Source organism: Lepidochelys kempii, chromosome 1 (assembly GCF_965140265.1).
Source record: "Lepidochelys kempii isolate rLepKem1 chromosome 1, rLepKem1.hap2, whole genome shotgun sequence".
NCBI lineage: Eukaryota > Metazoa > Chordata > Testudines > Cheloniidae > Lepidochelys > Lepidochelys kempii.
In genome coordinates, this window is record NC_133256.1 from 241,741,990 (window position 1) to 241,758,977 (window position 16,988).

A 16,988-nucleotide genomic window follows, 5' to 3' on the forward strand; every position below is an offset into this window, starting at 1 on the left:
TTGACCTTTAATCACTGAAGAGTATTGTTGGCAGATGTCAGAGGAACACACAGACAGAAGTGAGCTTTTGTAGGAAGAAACTGTCTTTATAAACCCCTTGGGGTGCCAGTCTGCCCCTCCTCCTAACAGAGGGGAGGCCTGGGAATAATCTTAAAGGCACAAAGCCACTTTAAGGTGTGGAATTCAGAGGTACAGTACAGAATTAAAACACCAGGCATTGGTGTCTGGATAACATTTCAGACATTTACAAGCAATGAGAGAAGGCAAGATATTCATATGAGAGAAACATTAAAGACAATGACAAAACAATCACATCATGTTCACACAACAGATTCTTTCATGATAAAACCCATTCCCTCCCAACCCCTTTGTTGGATTGCAAAACAATCTCCATCGTCAAGTACACGAGGCAATGGAAAGGGTCAGATGCCTTCAAATAATGCCAATGGAAATGAGATTGAGTTTATGGAGAAGCCCCTGTCCCCACTTTGGTAAAGCCAGGCTCCCCGGAATCCTTTTGTGATCTTTGGGCAGCTGCCATTCCTGAGATATGCCTCCTTTCTGATAGAGGAGAACCCCGTGACCCACCCCAATCCCATCAGTGTGTAGTCAGAATGACATAAGCCAGAATCTATAAGCCTCAGCTTCCACTCTGTTCTTGATTTTGATTGAGGCAGGTGATGGAGAAGAAGCGTCCTTGGGGTTAAACCCTCGACTTTTTCGTACGCATTTCACGCTGGTCTGACAGCCCTGGAGCAGGTACTCCTCTCTTTCCCCACAACCAGTGGCAGTTTCAACCTGGACTTCTACTGTCTACTTCAAGGACTGACACACAGGTTAAGTCTCCATGGAGAATTCCCTCTGAGGATTTTCTTGTGAGGCTGCCAACTAGTGCCAACTGTGATTGTGGCTCTTGTGGTGTGCATAATTGTCCTCTGGGAATAGGACTGAGACCCTACCACCTATTTCACATAGACAGCCAAAGAGCCCTTAAGGAAATAAGCAGTTTTGCTCATTACCAATCTGGTTGAAAGGCACAAAGGAAGGAGCATCCTGAGTGAGCACCAGAAGACCCCGGGTGAAACCCTAATCCCACTGAAGTCAGTGAGAGTTTTGCCATTGATATGAATGGAGCAAGGATTGTATCTCTTTTCATATGCCCAGCTCTATCTCTGTAAGCCCTAGGGGCAATCTCTGACCCTTTGTGCTTCACTTTCCCCACTGGTAAAATGATACTCTTCTTCAAAGTGCTAAGTACTATTTCTAATTCATTGGATCCCACTGCTTATCTTCTAGGCCAGCCAGTCCCCATTCCACATGAATTTCTTTACAGAGCCAGTTCAGACAGGCTACGAGACTTGCAATCCCAAGGAATCCAGAGTTTGGAGAGAGGGTTTGCAAGTACTAGAGACTGGTTGTGCCCTGCAAGTATGTGCACCTGAATAAAGCAGCATGATAGGACATGCACTGAAGATGCAGATCAACTATTCCAGTCAGAAACAATCAACTGCCAAATTATTAAATTTCTAAAAACAGAGAGTTTTCATCTGTCACCTCCTTTCCCCTCCAAAAATCATTTTCATGTTATTTCTCAGTCTCTAAATATGAAACTTCCCTAGTTAAAAAGACTGCTGTGATTTGCAGTGGGTTTGATACTGAATCTTCTTAGATCCCAGATGGCTACAGTCCTACAAATATTTAATGGATTAAAAGACTCCGTAGCCCCTTGTACATTTTTCACCATTGCTCCACTCTGTATAGCATGCCCTCCCCAACCATGGAGGTTGATGGTTGGTGGAGCACTGATTTAGCCCGTACCAACCAAGTTGTGGATCTCTGCACTCCTTGAATTATGAGAAAGGACCATACCCCAGGCATTAGGGGTGAAAACTTAACCCGCTAAAGTCAACAGGAGTTTTACCATTGACTTTGGTGGGGGCAAGATTCCACCCTAGGTTTGGGCAGAGTTTGAACAAGGTCCCCTCCATATTCTTTTCATCAAAGCAAGCTCCTTTCATCAGTGCAGTCACCAAACTTTCATGGTCCTGTCAGCAGTACAAGCCTGAGGTCCTAAGTTCACAGATTCATAGATAGATATGAAGGTCAGAAGGGACCATCATGATCATCTAGTCTGACCTCCTGCACAATGCAGGCCACAGAATCTCACCCACCCACTCCTTCAATAAACCTCTCACCTACGTCTGAGCTACTGAAGTCCTCAAATCATGGTTTAAAGACTTCAAGGTGCAGAGAATCCTCCAGCAAGTGACCTATGCCCCATGCTACAGAGGAAGGCGAAAAACCCCCAGGGCCTCTTCCAATCTACCCTGGAGGAAAATTCCTTCCCGACCCCAAATATGGCGATCAGCTGAACCCTGAGCATATGGGCAAGATTCACCAGCCAGATACCCAGGAAAGAATTCTCTGTAGTAACTCAGATCCCACCTTCATCTCACCAGTGCCAGTGCAAGGCTCATCTGGTCTTTCCATAAGTGCAGCATGGTTAACTGCTCCTGTTCTTCCACTATGCAACAAATAGTTCTTCACACATGTAGAATCTACTATGGAAAACAACTGTGAAATCATAACTTATTAAATTAACCCCCAGATGCTGTGTTATAGACCAGGTCTGAGGAGCAGAAAAGTTATCCTTCTCACTGACAAAGATACAATATTTCAGCCAATCAAATATTCCATTTCCCTCTATTATGAGTTCCCAGCTACTGCTGGGACACACACTTGTCTGACTGGGCTACAGCTGTCAATATGGCTTCCCAGTTCCTACTGAGATGGCCTCACCTGTCCAAGTACCCAGCATGAGCCTCAGGCAGGGAACAACTAACCAAGATGGAGGTCTTAACCCTAGCCCCAGCCAGCTGCAGGCAAATGAGGTCTGTCGTGAAGGAAAAGGGTTTGCGTCTACAGATACGACCCACGGTTTGTTGAACAGGAGTGTAGCTTTTCCCAGTGATTTCGATGAAAGGGTGGCAAATAGGGCTAAGCACTGGCAGCCCAACTTCCCTAACCGCTCCTCAGTCTTTTCTGGGCTGGGCTGGTACATGGGAATGAGGACACAACACAGTTCAGAGAAGTTCCTTTGGTCCTCTGTCCAAAGACATGGGTGTCAGAGTTTTTCAAGTATCAAAAGAAACAGCAGCTTTATTGTAAATAATCCATTCAGGTTGTAACTGGGATTTGTTCCTTTTCTTAAATTTGCACCATGCAAGACACTCCAGACTGCTCGCCACCACTTTTATTATACCATCAGTCAGGGGCTCCAGGTGCATCAGTGTCAGGGGTAACCAGTCCTTCGCTTGTCTAAGGCTCCCCCAAACACAGAGCGAGTCACTGATCCCATGTCTAGGACCCACTGGCTCACAAGTGCCAAAGATAAGTTCCCACTCCTATATATTGATCATCCCTTTTCACAAGCACCTGCAAGTCTGATCTCCTATGATGACTCTGGAGAGAGGAGGAGCGTGTACTGTTGGCAGCTTGCCTAGGCGAGGTGCCGGCGCTGCTTTAAGGGTAGCTGGCTCTGCCGGGCAGCTTTGTGGTCGAACATTACGGTGTCCTCAGCTGTTGTCGGTTCCACATGCCCCGCTTGGAGTGAAATCGGTGAAAGAAGTTCCTCAGGGACAGTCGTTCCACTTCCAGGCCAGCCTGCATGACCCTGCGGGGGAAGGAAGAGGAGGAAATCCAAGAGAAGATTAGTTCAGTGAGACACTCCAAGGAAGGGTTGGCAATAAGGGTTGCTAGGGTGATGTGAAAGTCTCCTCTGTCCAGTGTCGTACACCAAACCATTGTACTAATATAATGGCCCAAAAGACCGCTAAGGCCTACAACCCAGGGCGGCTGAGGTCTAGGACTTGTACAGCATGCAAAAGAGTTGTCTGGCATGAAGAGGTGAGGGAAAGGGGTACCTCATATCACAAACTTTTCAGAAAATGTAACTGCACCCCATTCCCTGTTGGGCATTTATTATGTGTGTTATTATAGAGCCTACAGGCCCCAGCTGAGATCAGAGCCCTGTTGTACCAAGCACTGTTCAAAGATCAGAAGGGGTTGAAAATATGCACTGGAAGCAACTGTATGTGTCTGATCTACCAATGCCTGCCAAGGGTGTGGCAGGAAGGTACCAGGATTCTGGAGATAACTCTCGCCTTTCCTAGGTCAGTGGCAATGATAAGGCATTCTGGTTATAACAGCCCCCTTAGCTCTGACAACCAATGTGTTGCTCAAGAAGACGTGCTCAGGGGGTGGCCCACTCACGGGGAATGCACACTGTGACCTTTGTCACCTTCATTTCTTACTGCTCTACGCCAGCAGGAACCCCAGCTCACTTCTCACTCCGTCCCCGTCACCCGAGGATCAAGGGAGACTGCTCTACTGACCCGCAGCCTGGGCAGAGCTGGCGGAACTCACCTGTCCAAGAGTTCCCAGTCCTCTCCGCCCCAGCGATCCCGGAACTCTTTGGTGTTCATCCCTCCAATCTGATCCAGGTCAGACTTGTATATGCCTAGGAGACCAAATCCATTCACCTCCCAATAGCCTGCGGACAAAACCAAAAGTCATCAACCATGTTTGCATCCTAGCGAAAGCACTAGTGAATGACGCAGGAGATTCCCAGCCCTGGTGATGCCTGCCTCCTCAGAGACAAACAATCACACTTCCCTGGGACAATAACTGATCCAAAGAAATGGGAGGGACATACAAACTAATCCCAGCACCTCCAGTCGCAACAAATCTAACACCAAGGTACAAGGTGTTAATGTTTAGGGCACCCCAGGAACCAGTTCTGAAAGTGGCTAGAGAGCACATGTTCCTTTTAGCTCTGACAGATGCCCTCACCTCTCATGTAAAAGCAACATACTTTCTAATTCACCTGTATTATCCCAACATGGAGAGTCTGTCCTGGGTGTTAATACTGAAACTGGAATTTTGCTCTGATTTTGAGAGAATCACAGGAAGTCCCACACTCCTTTCTTGGATGGTCACCTGTACCTAACAGCAGTGCTGCTCCCTGACCCAAGGCCTGCTGTCTCTCAGCTCTTCTCAGCAGGGATGATCTATGCCCACTGAAAAGAGATGAATGAGCTCAGACCAAAGCAAGACACTCTAAGGAAGTGGCTCTGGTGGCCCTTGCATCAGTCCTTTTGGGTTAGTCGTGGACCCAGTGGAGATGAGCCTGGGAACAGTTATGTCCACAGCAGAAAGAAATGAAGAGAGCAGACGAAGGAGCTGGAGTGAGGGGAGAGAAACTGAGAGAGAGGAGGAATTTTCTTGAAGAAGCCAAGTGTATAAAAAGACTGTAAATGGTGTCCAGCATGATCTTCGCGCATCCTGCATCAATACACCACTCACATGCATTATACAGCTCTGCTTGCTTAACACTCTGATACAATGCATGCTAACAATCTTCTTGGGACCTGGCATTGAGATTTTAGCTCAGTTAAACCCAATCCTATATCTAGTCACTCTCTTAGTGGCCCTGATAACACCCACAATGTCAAGATTTTGGAGGACCCCGATAATAGTGAAGGAACATATCCTGAGGGTTTTTCAGACTACAAGCACCTTCCTCCCAGGTTTGAGCCATAGAGCCCTGGCCTCTTACCCTCAGGCCATTGTGGAGATGCGCCGCACTGCAACCTCATAACTATGGGTGCAAAGGCCATCTTGCCCTCTATGCAGTGCTTCCGAATCAAGTCGATGATCCCAGCCGGGAAGTGGATGTGGAGATCACACAGGAAGATGATACTGTGTGGATCCTGGAACCAATCACACAGCTATCAGTCATAGGGAGATTTCATCCATTGCCATTGACCTGGCACCACAGCTTATCCAGGGAGGGCGTGCGGGCACCATCCTTGCTGGCACTGCTATCAGCCACAGCATCCTGCACTCACTTTCGACTACCTGGGCTATGCAGTTGTTACCTATTGTTAACACTGTTGAACTGAGGCAATTTTCCAACCCAGTCCTGCTGAATGATCCTAGTTATACCCAAAGACTACAATACCCACTTCTCTCTCACAGCCCAGGTAGGCAAAAGCCAACCACCAGCCAGCAGTTGTTGCCCCATAGCTGTCCAAGATCCATGGGGTCTCATACTCTTTCACAGTAGGGTTCCTTCACACTGCTCTGACATATAGTTTACACCCACTTTAAGGCCCCTCTATACTGGCAGAGCAATGTAAATGGGCCCTTGTGTAAATAAGAATCAAGCCCCTAGTCTCTGCCCCACCATCACCACCTTGGGCCCAAAGATCCTGCCTAACTTGGGGCCATGGCTCCTGTGCCACAAACAGAACACCCTCAGCTCACTCAGGGCCCAAAAGCCTCCTCTCAGACCTTAAGGCTGTGCTGTGGCAGCTGGACGATCAAACATGCTTCGATGTGATCTGTTCCCGCACCTCACTCAGAGCCTTGCTGGGGAGTCTGCATGGGGGACGGTGCTTTCTTATTTGGAAAATACAGACTGGATTAAAACAGGCCTGTCTAGGGTGACCAAGTGATGGGGGGTTGGGAATGAATTAAAACAGCCTTTCTCCTCTAGGTCACAAATCCAAATCCAGCTTCAGGTTGGTAAAGTGGTTGCCGTGCAATGGCTGTTCAGTGACTTGTGTGAAATATGTTGTTGCCACAGTCTAGTTCCTTGCAGGCAGTGTTCACATCACAAAAGCCACTGGCACTAATTTCTCTCCTCGATTGGTAGTCCCAACAGGGAGGCTAAGAAACTGAATGGGCCACAGAAACTGATCTCCTCAACGTGGCCCCTCCAGGTCATGATTGAGGCACATTGTCAAGGCAGCATGAACAGGACACTTGCACTGACCCTGGCCACGCTGAACGACAAAGGTTTCAGTATGACAGGTAGTGCTTGAGCTGTACAGGGACTACGGATCTTTCTGCAGCTTGGGCTCCACAGCTGCCAGGCGCTCACCTTCACTAGGTCTATCCCAGCCTGCAGCCCTGCAGAGCGCTCAAAATTCCCCGTCAGCTTCAAGTACTGGTAACTGTTGGCAAGACAGACAGGAATTGGGTTAAGTTCCTTAGCCACACAACAACTCCTTCTAGCGAGGCTCTTTCGCTCTCTCGCAGCGGTTCCTGGAATTCTCTCAAGGAAAACAGGGGGATAGTGGGAGAGGAGGAGAAAGGACCTTGGTTCACTGCTCACTTACAACTCTTGGGAATGTTTAGTTTTACGTGTGGATGTTATTGTATTACACATTCACCCTTACTTTCAATCCCTGTGCAGCACAGTAAACACCTTCCAGGGCCCAACAGGTGCCTGATATAATCGGGGCCTGGACAACCGAGATGTGTGCTTAACTGAGACCTGCATTCCAGAACAGATATCTCAGAAGTGCTTTGAGACCCACAGATAAGTGTTTCATCAGCACAAAGCACTATTAGTTGTATGATTTGGCACATATCTGAGAGCTCATTCTATGGAACTGCTCCTAGCTGGTTCCAAAGCAACCAAATGGCAGCTCCATGACACGGTTACGAAGAAGGGGAAAACACATTGGTAACTTTAATCCAACGCTTTGTTAGTTCACATCCCAGTCTTGTGTAATGAGGCTGTATGGTGCCTTGTTTCTTTTTATTTACAGGAGAGGGTCTCTTGTGAGGGCAGTCCTCTGTAGCCTGTTCAGCATCATTTGGCGTTCCAGAGGCCTGGACTAGACCAACTAATGGGATGTGTTCTAGAACAGGGGTTCTCAAACTTTTTTTGTTGGGCCCATCTTTGAAAATATTTCAGGCTGTGATGACTTCCCCCACCCCCGCGCCCTCCAGGGTTACCATATTTCAAGTTCCCAAATAGAGGACACTGCCAGGGGAAGTTGGAGGGGGAACAGGGGTACAGCCCTCTGGCTGCCCAGCTCTGAAGGCAGAGCTGTCACCAGCAGCAGTGCAGAATGGTGGCATGGTATGGCATTGCCATCCTTACTTCTGCGCTGCTGCTGGCAGCGACACTGCCTTCAGAACTGGGTGCCAGGTCAGCAGCCACTTTTCTCGCAACCCCCCTACAATAGCTTTTTATCCTCTTTTGCATCAGAACCCGCAGTTTGAGAAATGCTGCTCTAGAACACAGAGGGAAGGTGTGATGCTCTGTACCTCATGGGAACACCCTACAACCCCATGTTCATCCTTATAAAATGATTATGTGGTATCCAGTGCAAAGTTTGTCATGTCGGCTGTCTCTGGAAGGCTCATGTTGCACTGAGCATTGTTGGTATAGTGATGTTATAGTAATAGTTTTTACAGTAATGTTATAGGTTGTAATTTCATGTATATAGTTATGAGGCTGAAAATGTGTCCTCATGGCTTAAAACAGCCCCAGGCAAAACTTTCCAAGAGCAGAGGGGCAGTTCACACCTCATCAGGCCATATATGGGACAAACCCAGCCCAGCCTCACAGGAACAAAGGACACTGGCCTAGGCAGCAACAAAGGATCTGTTGCAAAAAGAAAAGGAGTACTTGTGGCACCTTAGAGACTAACAAATGTATCTGAGCATAAGCTTTCGTGAGCTACAGCTCACTTCATCGGATCATTCAGTGGAAAATACCTGATGCATCCAATGAAGTGAGCTGTAGCTCATGAAAGCTTATGCTCAGATAAATTTGTTAGTCTCTAAGGTGCCACAAGTACTCCTTTTCTTTTTGTGAATACAGACTAACACGGCTGCTACTCTGAAAAGGATCTGTTGGACTCTCAAGTGAGTCACCCCCACTTCTTTTGGTCAGTAGGGACTACAATGAGGTAATGTTCATCTGACTTTGAAGGGGCGTGGGGCAAAGCCAAGAGGGAAGAAAGGACATGATAAAAGGGAGAAACATTTGTCATGCTCTTCCTCTCTCTTCCACCTCCATTTACAGACATCACCACCAAGCGACTGAAGCGCTGATCAAAGGGGAGAGCCTGGCTAAAGGGCAACTAGCCAGCCTGTGGTGAGAAGCATCTAAGTTTGTAAGGGCATTGAAAGTGTTAAGATCAGCCTAGAATGCGTTTAGCTTTTATTTCATTTGACCAAATCTGACTTGTTACACTTGGACTTATAATCACTTACAATCTATCTTTGTAGTTAATAAATTTGTTTATTTATTCTACCTGAAGCAGTGCCTTTGGTTTGAAGTGTGTCAGAGACTCGCCTTGGGATAACAAGCCTGCCTGCATATCAATTTCTTTGTTAAACTGACAAACTCATATAAGCTTGCAGCTTCCAGCGAGCATAACTGGATACTGCAAGATGGAGGTTCCTAGTGTTGTGTCTGGGACCGGAGATATTGGCTAGTGTCATTCAGTTGCACAATCCAAGGAGCAGCTTACATGCTAGAGGCTGTGCGTGAGTGGGGGTTCTCACAGCGGAGCAGGGTAAGGCTGGCTCCCAGAGTCAAGGATTGGAGTGACCTAGCAGATCACCGGTCCAGATAACACCAGGGGAACTTCACAGAAGGTCTTGATGTTGCAGGTGTTGCAGATGACCACTTTAGATAATTGCTAGATAATTGGCTGAACATGCAGCTTTCTAAATTCTCCCTTCTCTCAGTCCCATTCGTCACTGATTTGTCACCTTCTTGGTCTTTCCCCTTTCTCCATTTCTTGGAGACTTGCCTTTGACCTTTTTTACTACAAACCTGAACAGGAGCTACAAAAAGGGAGCTGCATCTGGATGGATGGACTGTGCAATAGGCATATGCATGGAGGCAGACTGTGTCACTGTACGTGGCATACAGGTGCAAGAATGTGTGTGTGTGTGGCTTGTGTCTGCAGGGGTGCATGTGTTTGGCTTTTTATATGCAGATGGATGTGGATGACCTGTATGCAGAGATTAATGTGTGTGCTGTGTTTGTAGGGGTGTGCCTGTGTGTAATTCATGTGAATAGGTGGTATTCTCACCTGCGTAAACTGGACCTTTTCAGAGCCTTCTCTACATCCATGTCATCACTGCTGTAGTCTGCGATGATGACATTGAAGTATGGGTCCTTGGTGACTCTAGACAGTTCCTCCATGTCAGAAATGAACTGCAGCACCCAGCGTGCCTGGTTTTTCACTAATCATGGTGGGGACAGGGTTAGGGAAGGAACAGAATCAAAGCAAAATTGATTTCATGCCTTGAAATGATTGCAGACAGCCAAGATTTTCAGTCTCCTGTCAGATCCAGTTGAGACAGACAGGGGTATCAGGGAGCAATCTAGAGACAGGCCCAAACTGAAAACCCGGATCTGAATGCCCTGGCTTTGGGGCCATTTGGATCCAGATCTTGGCACTGCAGGGTGAACCCATTCCGAGTGTATTTTGGGAGCCAGATTTCAGAGAGTTCAAACCACTCGGGGGGTTGGGCCAGTTATATTTCTGATGCAGTTTCATTTGGAGGGAAAAGGAAGTTGACAGTGATGTGAGGAAGGTGGTGGAGACTGGCACAGACACAGTGTTCAGAGCTGTCTCAGAACCGGTCCCTAGCAGCTTCCCACTCAGAGGCTGGCTCAGGACCATGCCCCACAACCTCCCCACTCACGTTTTATTTTGGAAGAGCCTGGATCTCCTGCCCCATTACAAGGCCCTTACCTGGCACTATGAAGTGGACAACAGCACGATGGTTCCAGGAGAAGCCCAGTGGCCAGCACAGGTCTGGCTCATTTGCAACTCCCATCAGTTGGCGTCGGCGGCCCCACGCCAGGTTCTTCATGTTCATCTCCTCCTGCTTGTCGCTGCTGATGCCCTGCCAGCCCCGTGCAAAGACATACTCTGAGAAGCGCACAAGCTGCCCTCCTCTCTCCAGCAGCTCCAGCTCCAGCAGGTAGCGGCTCCCCCGCAGGCGGTCTTGGCGCTTCTCCACATTCACTACGCGCTGCAGGAGGAATCTCCTGCAGGGATGCAACAGGGTTCTAGACGTTCCCCACACCAGTGCCTGGCAGCCACTCCTCCCCAGGTCATCTCAGCCAGTCCCTCTTCCAGGAATGTTACGAACCCTTTCACTCCCAGTCCACAGCTTTACTGCACCACCCCAGAACCCATGTCAGAAAGTTTAGGGTTTTGATTATCACCTGGCCTCAGGACTATTCACTTGGGATTAGATCTGGAATCCCAACAAAGATAAAATAGCTGACAAAGGAAGGGGAACAAAGATCATGCCAAAAAAATAACTGTTTAAAAGTGAATTTAAGTTATGCTGTGGTGCCGGTGAGAGGTGCTGCATGCACAGCCCTGGAGACTACAGGCTTCTTAGGCACAGCATGGGCGATGGTAGCCTTCCTACACCCTTTCAGTGTATCTAAACCCTCAACTGGCAGGGAGAAGTTATCTCAGTTCCATTCAATGCTTGGCTGTTCTGAGGAGACAGCCAATGGAAGGGCTAATGATGATGCTGGTTTACACATTCTGGGAACGTGCTTACTGGGAGCTGGACTGAAACCTTCATTCATTTCACACCAGCCACCACCCAGCTGTCAGAGAACTTTCAGCCACTACTGACCTGGGTTAGACAGGTATTAGTGAGCTACATTGAAGGTGTTTTCTCCCATTCTTATTCCACTCAGGTGTTTAGTACCCCTTCCACCTTCACAGTTCATTTCCTAGGGCTGTATTTTCCACCTCTGGAGTTTGCTCTCTAACTTCTACTGGTTCCTTACACTGTCCTGTGGTTCCTATGCAGCGTGGTATGGAGACCCGTAGGAGAGGACCACAGGATGCGAGAGACATTTTGCCTTACCCTTTGCTTCTCTGGTTGAGTTTTTTCAGGAAGACACGTGTGACCTCCAGGGCCTCCCTCTCTTTCAACAGCAGGTTCCCCGATGTGTTGCACTTCAGGTCGATCCAGTCTGTCCGCAGCATGTGGAAGTCCAAGTTGCTCGCGCTGAAGGTCTGCTCCCAGTTCACTACCTGGTCAAATTGTGGCATGTACTCAAATTCCTCCTCCTCCCCCTCTGCTTCCCCTTCCACCTCTTCCTCCTTCTCCTCCACTGCCAGCTCAGCAGGCTCAGGCTGAGACTCCACTTGCCCCCTTTCCACATCCACCTCAATGCCATCAGCTGCCTTCTGCTCGGCAATGTATGACTCCACCTGGTTTAGCCACTGTGCCTGGTAAAGGGTCTGCTTGCTGAGGCTGGCAGCACTCATGGCCCTACTACTTATTTTGCCAGAGACTGGACTTTGTCTCCTTGCTTCCATGTTGCCTGCTGGCTGGTCCTTGGTGCTAGTTGCATTGAGGTCTGTCTGAAGAGGCCCCATCTCCCTTGGAATCCTGTCTGTGGAGACCCTGGAATTGCTGGGTATATGTTCCCAGGGCTCGTGAGGTCTTGTGCTAGAAGGAAGGTCCTGGCCTCCCACTCTCCTCTTGGGCAGTGACTTCCCATGGATTCCCTTAACATGATGAGGAGGGTTTCTGGAACTGTCCTTGACCTTGATTTTTAGATGGGGCCTCCTCATTGATAGGTTTCTTTCTAGGCCAGTTTGATTGATGCTCTGGTTGGCTGAAGTCCTGTGAGCTGGCTTGATGAGGGGCCTTTGTGCTCCTCTCTTCTGTAGCACCTGTTCCACCTTACCATCCATGACCAAGAGGAGCTTCCGATGCCCCGGGAGGGAATAGTCATTGTAAATGTCATCATAGCCTGCTTTCATGGTGGGGTTTGCCTTGACTCCCACCAGCTCTGCTCCCCACTTGCTGGGATTCCTTGGGGGATTGGTGCTCTCTGCATAGTCATCTGTGTACTGAAACTCATCAGGATTCCCTTCCTCAGAGCCTGCAACATCGATCCTAGTTACATCTCTCATACCCGCTGCACTGCCCCCGCTGCCCTGACCCACACCCAAAAGGAGAAGGGAGTTAACTCATCCGCTCACCCCCCCCTTTATGTATCCACCCCTGAGGAAGCTGCCTTTGCTTGTTCTCATTCACTGTCGTGGTCTGGATGGTATTCCCTCTTCCAATGCCCTGGGGGTGCTCTGGGGAGGGGAAGTGGCGCTAATTCTTGTACTAGTCTCCTTGGCATGTGTGGGACAGTCTCACCAATGGCCATGTGTCTCTGGCATGTGTAGACTTGCCCCTTTCACCCAGCTATGGCCCTCTTTCACATGTGGACAAGGGTGGCCAAGTATGCACTTTTGGCACTTCTCTCAGGCCAAGCTGCAGCTCAGCTGGAATCTTATGTATGGAGTTGTGGGCAGGAAACGCAGTTCCTACTGAAGCCATTAGAGCCTGCTGTGGTGCCTGACATCAGGTGCCCATCCAGCATGGAGCCTGCCCTGAGGAAGAGGCAGAGTGACAGCAGGGATCAAGAGGAACACTGAATGAAGAGCACTGAGATTGTGGAGGGGACTGAATGTTGAAACTGGATAGGTTATAAGGTGGGGGAGGGGACTGAGGTTTAGGGAGCAGAGAGGGCAGAGAATAGGGCAGGGTCTGAAAAGGGCATTGGGAGGCTGCCCCAGCTTGAGCTCCCAGTGATACCTTTAACCAGCAATAAATCCACATTTTTTTAAAGATGAAGTTTAAGGCTTTACGCAAAATTATTAGTAAATAGGCAAGTCATATAATAAAATAATTTGCATGATTTGTCACATGTGCAGCTTCACAAAACTTAGCAGGTCTGGTGGCCCTGCCCTCTCCTCCTGGCCACAGCTCTCTGGCACACAAGGGCCATGCTTTTCACTGCACATGAAGTCAGCTGCATCTTCCATCCATTCCAGGGAAAGGGAGACAGAAAAAAAAAATTCGATAGACAGGGGAGTCCTCCTGTCTCTCGCATTAGGGTCTCTACCTGGCTGCTCGGTTTTCTTCCCAGACTCCAGATTTCTCCTCTCTGGATGGTCGATTTTCATATACTTATAGAATCCAAACCTTCAGGAGTAAGGAGGCAATGTAAGCACAGCTGGAGTGTTTCTCTGCTGGAAGTATCACACCATGATAAGTGCCACCTTACCGTCCCTTAAATCCATTCAAAATACTGCTGCGAAGACCATGTCTCATCACTCTGACTTTCCCAACCCCATTCTTGGCATCCCCTGGTCCCCCCTTTTCCTCTGCATCAAACACAAACTACTTGTCTTCATGCTTATACTAATCTCTAATACAGTTCTGAGTCATCAACCCCTCCTTCATTGTCCGTCATTTCAATGTCCCCTCAAACACCTTCCTTCTTTCTCCCATGCTGCCTCATATGAATGGTAAGAGCTCTCATTCATATGGAGAAGCAGGTGCTGGGTGGTTACCTTATTGCCTCTCAAAGATAAACCCTGCAGGGGAAAGAGAAGCCTTCATAGATTCCATTTGCAAGGTCCAAAGGGAACATTGTGATCATCTAGTCCAGTGCTTCTCAACATATTTACCATTGTGGGCCACATATGCAGCTGTCTGTGTTTTATGTGGCTCGCATCAACACAATATATATATTACCTGTATGGCCCTGAGGATGTCACATGGGCCACAGCTGTGTGCTGATTGGGCTGCAAGTGGCCTTGCGGGTTGAGAACCACTGAAGATTGACCTCCTGTATAGCACAGGCCATAGAACTTCCCCAAAAGGATTCCTAGAGCTGATCTTTTAGAAAAACATCCACTCTTGATTTAAAAATCGTGAGTGATGGAGAATCCACCATGACACTTGCTAAATTGTTCCAATGGTTAATTACTCTCACTGTTAAAAATGTAAGCCTTATTTCCTAGCTTCAACTTCCAGCCATTGTGATTGTGTTATACCGTTCTCTGCTAGATTGAAGAGCCCATTATTAAATATTTATTCCCTGTGTACATACTTAATATACTGTAATCAAGTCATCCCTTAGCTTAACAAAGAGAAGGTTAAATAGATTGAGCTCTTTGAGTCTATCAGTATGAAAGGCATGTTTTCTAATCCTTTAATCATTCTCATGACTCTTCTCTGAACCTTCTCCACTTTATCAATAACCTTTTTGAAAGGTTGTTGATAAATTGAAAGGAAACCTTTCAATCTGTTTAATGTGTGCCATGTTAATTTTATATCATTCTAGTTTTTTAATCAAAATGTCATGCAATACTAAGTTAAATGCCTTACAGAAAGTCTGTATATCAATACTATTACCTTTATGAATCAAATTTTCAATCTCATCAAAATGTGGGATCGGTTAGTTTGACAGGATGTATTTTCCATAAACCCATGTTGATTTCCATTCATTACATTCCCCTCTGGGGGCAGTTTTCTTTTAGGAGTTAAAAACATTTTCATTTTAAAAAAGTACATCAGCTATCTGCAGGATTTAGGCTCCAAGCTGGCACCCTCAATTCCCATTAACTTCAGTGGAGACTCTGGGCGTTTAATAAGAGAACTCTACAAATTTGCACATAAAGTTCTATCTCAGTCCAAACCCTAGTACTTCTCTGCTCCCCCTCCAGTGGTTAAATCCTAGTGTCTCCGCTACATGCCAAGGCAGTTGCCTCACCAACCAGTCCTGGACTGTGACTCGCGAGAATTGTTTTACCTCTCCAAGTAATAGTGGCTCTCCTGGTAGAAGCATTTGTTGTCTGTCTCCATGTGGCTCAAGCGGCTGTAATCATTTGGGTAAACAAAGGACAAATGAACCTGGGAAAGAGACAAAAAACCCATGCGCAAAAAAGTATTGTATAGATGGGCATGAGCCTCAGTGTTCAAATCCCGACGTGAGCTGTCAGAGCACACAGATCTGGGGTTGGCCCATTACAGAAACCCAATCTGTCCTAGGGATTTTTGAATCTAGAGTTTTGATTTGGGCCCTGTATAAAAACAGGGGTGAGTTGCACAGTTCAGAAATTCATCCAAACTTTTGCAGCATTTGGCACTGTCTGGCGCTAAGGTTTGGGTTTGAGCCTAGTTCTGTTTATTGTATGGCTTCAGAACTGATTCTAGGGGATATGTTTTTCAAACCCCCCATTTGCATCTTGCTGTGTGTATCCAGCTGAGTAACAGCTCCGGTTGAATAAGGAAATAGGGAAGCAGACGCTGGATTGTTCTATAGACAATGGAAGCAACACCCAAACAATCAGCAGGTATCGGCTCCTGGGCTGCTCCACACATCATGAAAAGAACACCCTCCCCACAAGCAGGCATTAGTCCTGGAATATACACTTTTTCCCACGGCAGGGGTGAGCTGGGCAAACATTTCTGGTTAAGGAATGAGACTTACGAACTGGAGTCCCTGATAGCGCTGCAGTGGGAATCCATTCACTAGGTAACTGGGTTTGTAAGGGCAGTCTGGTAGAGTCCTGCGCAGGCGTGACTTACTAATCAAAGGCACTGAGAGACACATACACACACACAAAGAGAATAGTTACATGGGCAATGCATCAAACCTCCTGAGGTCCCCTCCAACCCTGATATGCTATGAAACCAAATCCACCCTAAACTGACGCAACAGGACAGCCATCACTGTGGCCATTCCCTATTGACATGTACGAATTTGCCACCACAGTGATATCAGCTGCATTCAACATGCCATCCCACTGGGGTCATCCCACTACACTAACCTCTTACATTTATAATTTATCCTTCATAAGCTATATCTCTCTTGGGTGTCCTGAAATGACAGGGCAGAGTGTAGAGCAGCTATTTCCTTATCTCAGTTTGGGGGAACAGCTTATGAAAAACAACTTTACTCAGTTGCCCCAGTTCATGTGATATGATGAGCTGCAACTGTCTGTTTGATGGTGTTTTACCTTTATAAATAGTGTCTCGAGGGTCGGGCTTCAGCATGTCAGCTGGGTGTACCATGTTGCCCAGATTGGCTGTAGATGGGCTTGCATGGCTCGCCAATGTCTGTGGGATATGACCAACCTCATCCATCTTGAAGAGAGTCTCATCTAGAAACCAGAGACAGAATGAGAGAGGGAGGAAGGAACAATCCTTCATTTCATCCACTGCTAGTATCGTTCCACTCTTTGGGGGCTCCTCCAGCATTCACTCTCCAAACTTTAGTCCTTCTAAAATTTGGCATCTCATCCCCAGAAATGATTAAATTATTATTTATATTA

The 16,988-nt window shown here is 47.5% G+C and overlaps 1 protein-coding gene across 3 annotated transcripts in view; it reads right to left on the bottom strand.

Moving 5' to 3' along the window:
• Positions 1-26: 26 nt before the first annotated feature.
• B4GALNT3 (beta-1,4-N-acetyl-galactosaminyltransferase 3) overlaps positions 27-16,988 on the bottom strand; it is a 98,540-nt gene continuing 81,578 nt past the window's right edge. For 2 of the 3 annotated variants that reach the window (XM_073320751.1, XM_073320761.1), the window contains 11 exons: positions 16,674-16,817; positions 16,145-16,254; positions 15,464-15,564; positions 13,769-13,848; positions 11,722-12,751; positions 10,578-10,876; positions 9,909-10,062; positions 6,947-7,019; positions 5,618-5,771; positions 4,426-4,552; positions 27-3,673 (listed from right to left, as the gene is read on the bottom strand). In XM_073320751.1, coding sequence (XP_073176852.1) covers positions 3,565-3,673; positions 4,426-4,552; positions 5,618-5,771; positions 6,947-7,019; positions 9,909-10,062; positions 10,578-10,876; positions 11,722-12,751; positions 13,769-13,848; positions 15,464-15,564; positions 16,145-16,254; positions 16,674-16,817 — 2,381 coding nt within the window. In that variant the 3' untranslated portion in view covers positions 27-3,564. The remainder of the gene's footprint in view (positions 3,674-4,425; positions 4,553-5,617; positions 5,772-6,946; positions 7,020-9,908; positions 10,063-10,577; positions 10,877-11,721; positions 12,752-13,768; positions 13,849-15,463; positions 15,565-16,144; positions 16,255-16,673; positions 16,818-16,988) is intronic. The other variant, XR_012155903.1, reaches the window with a different exon arrangement.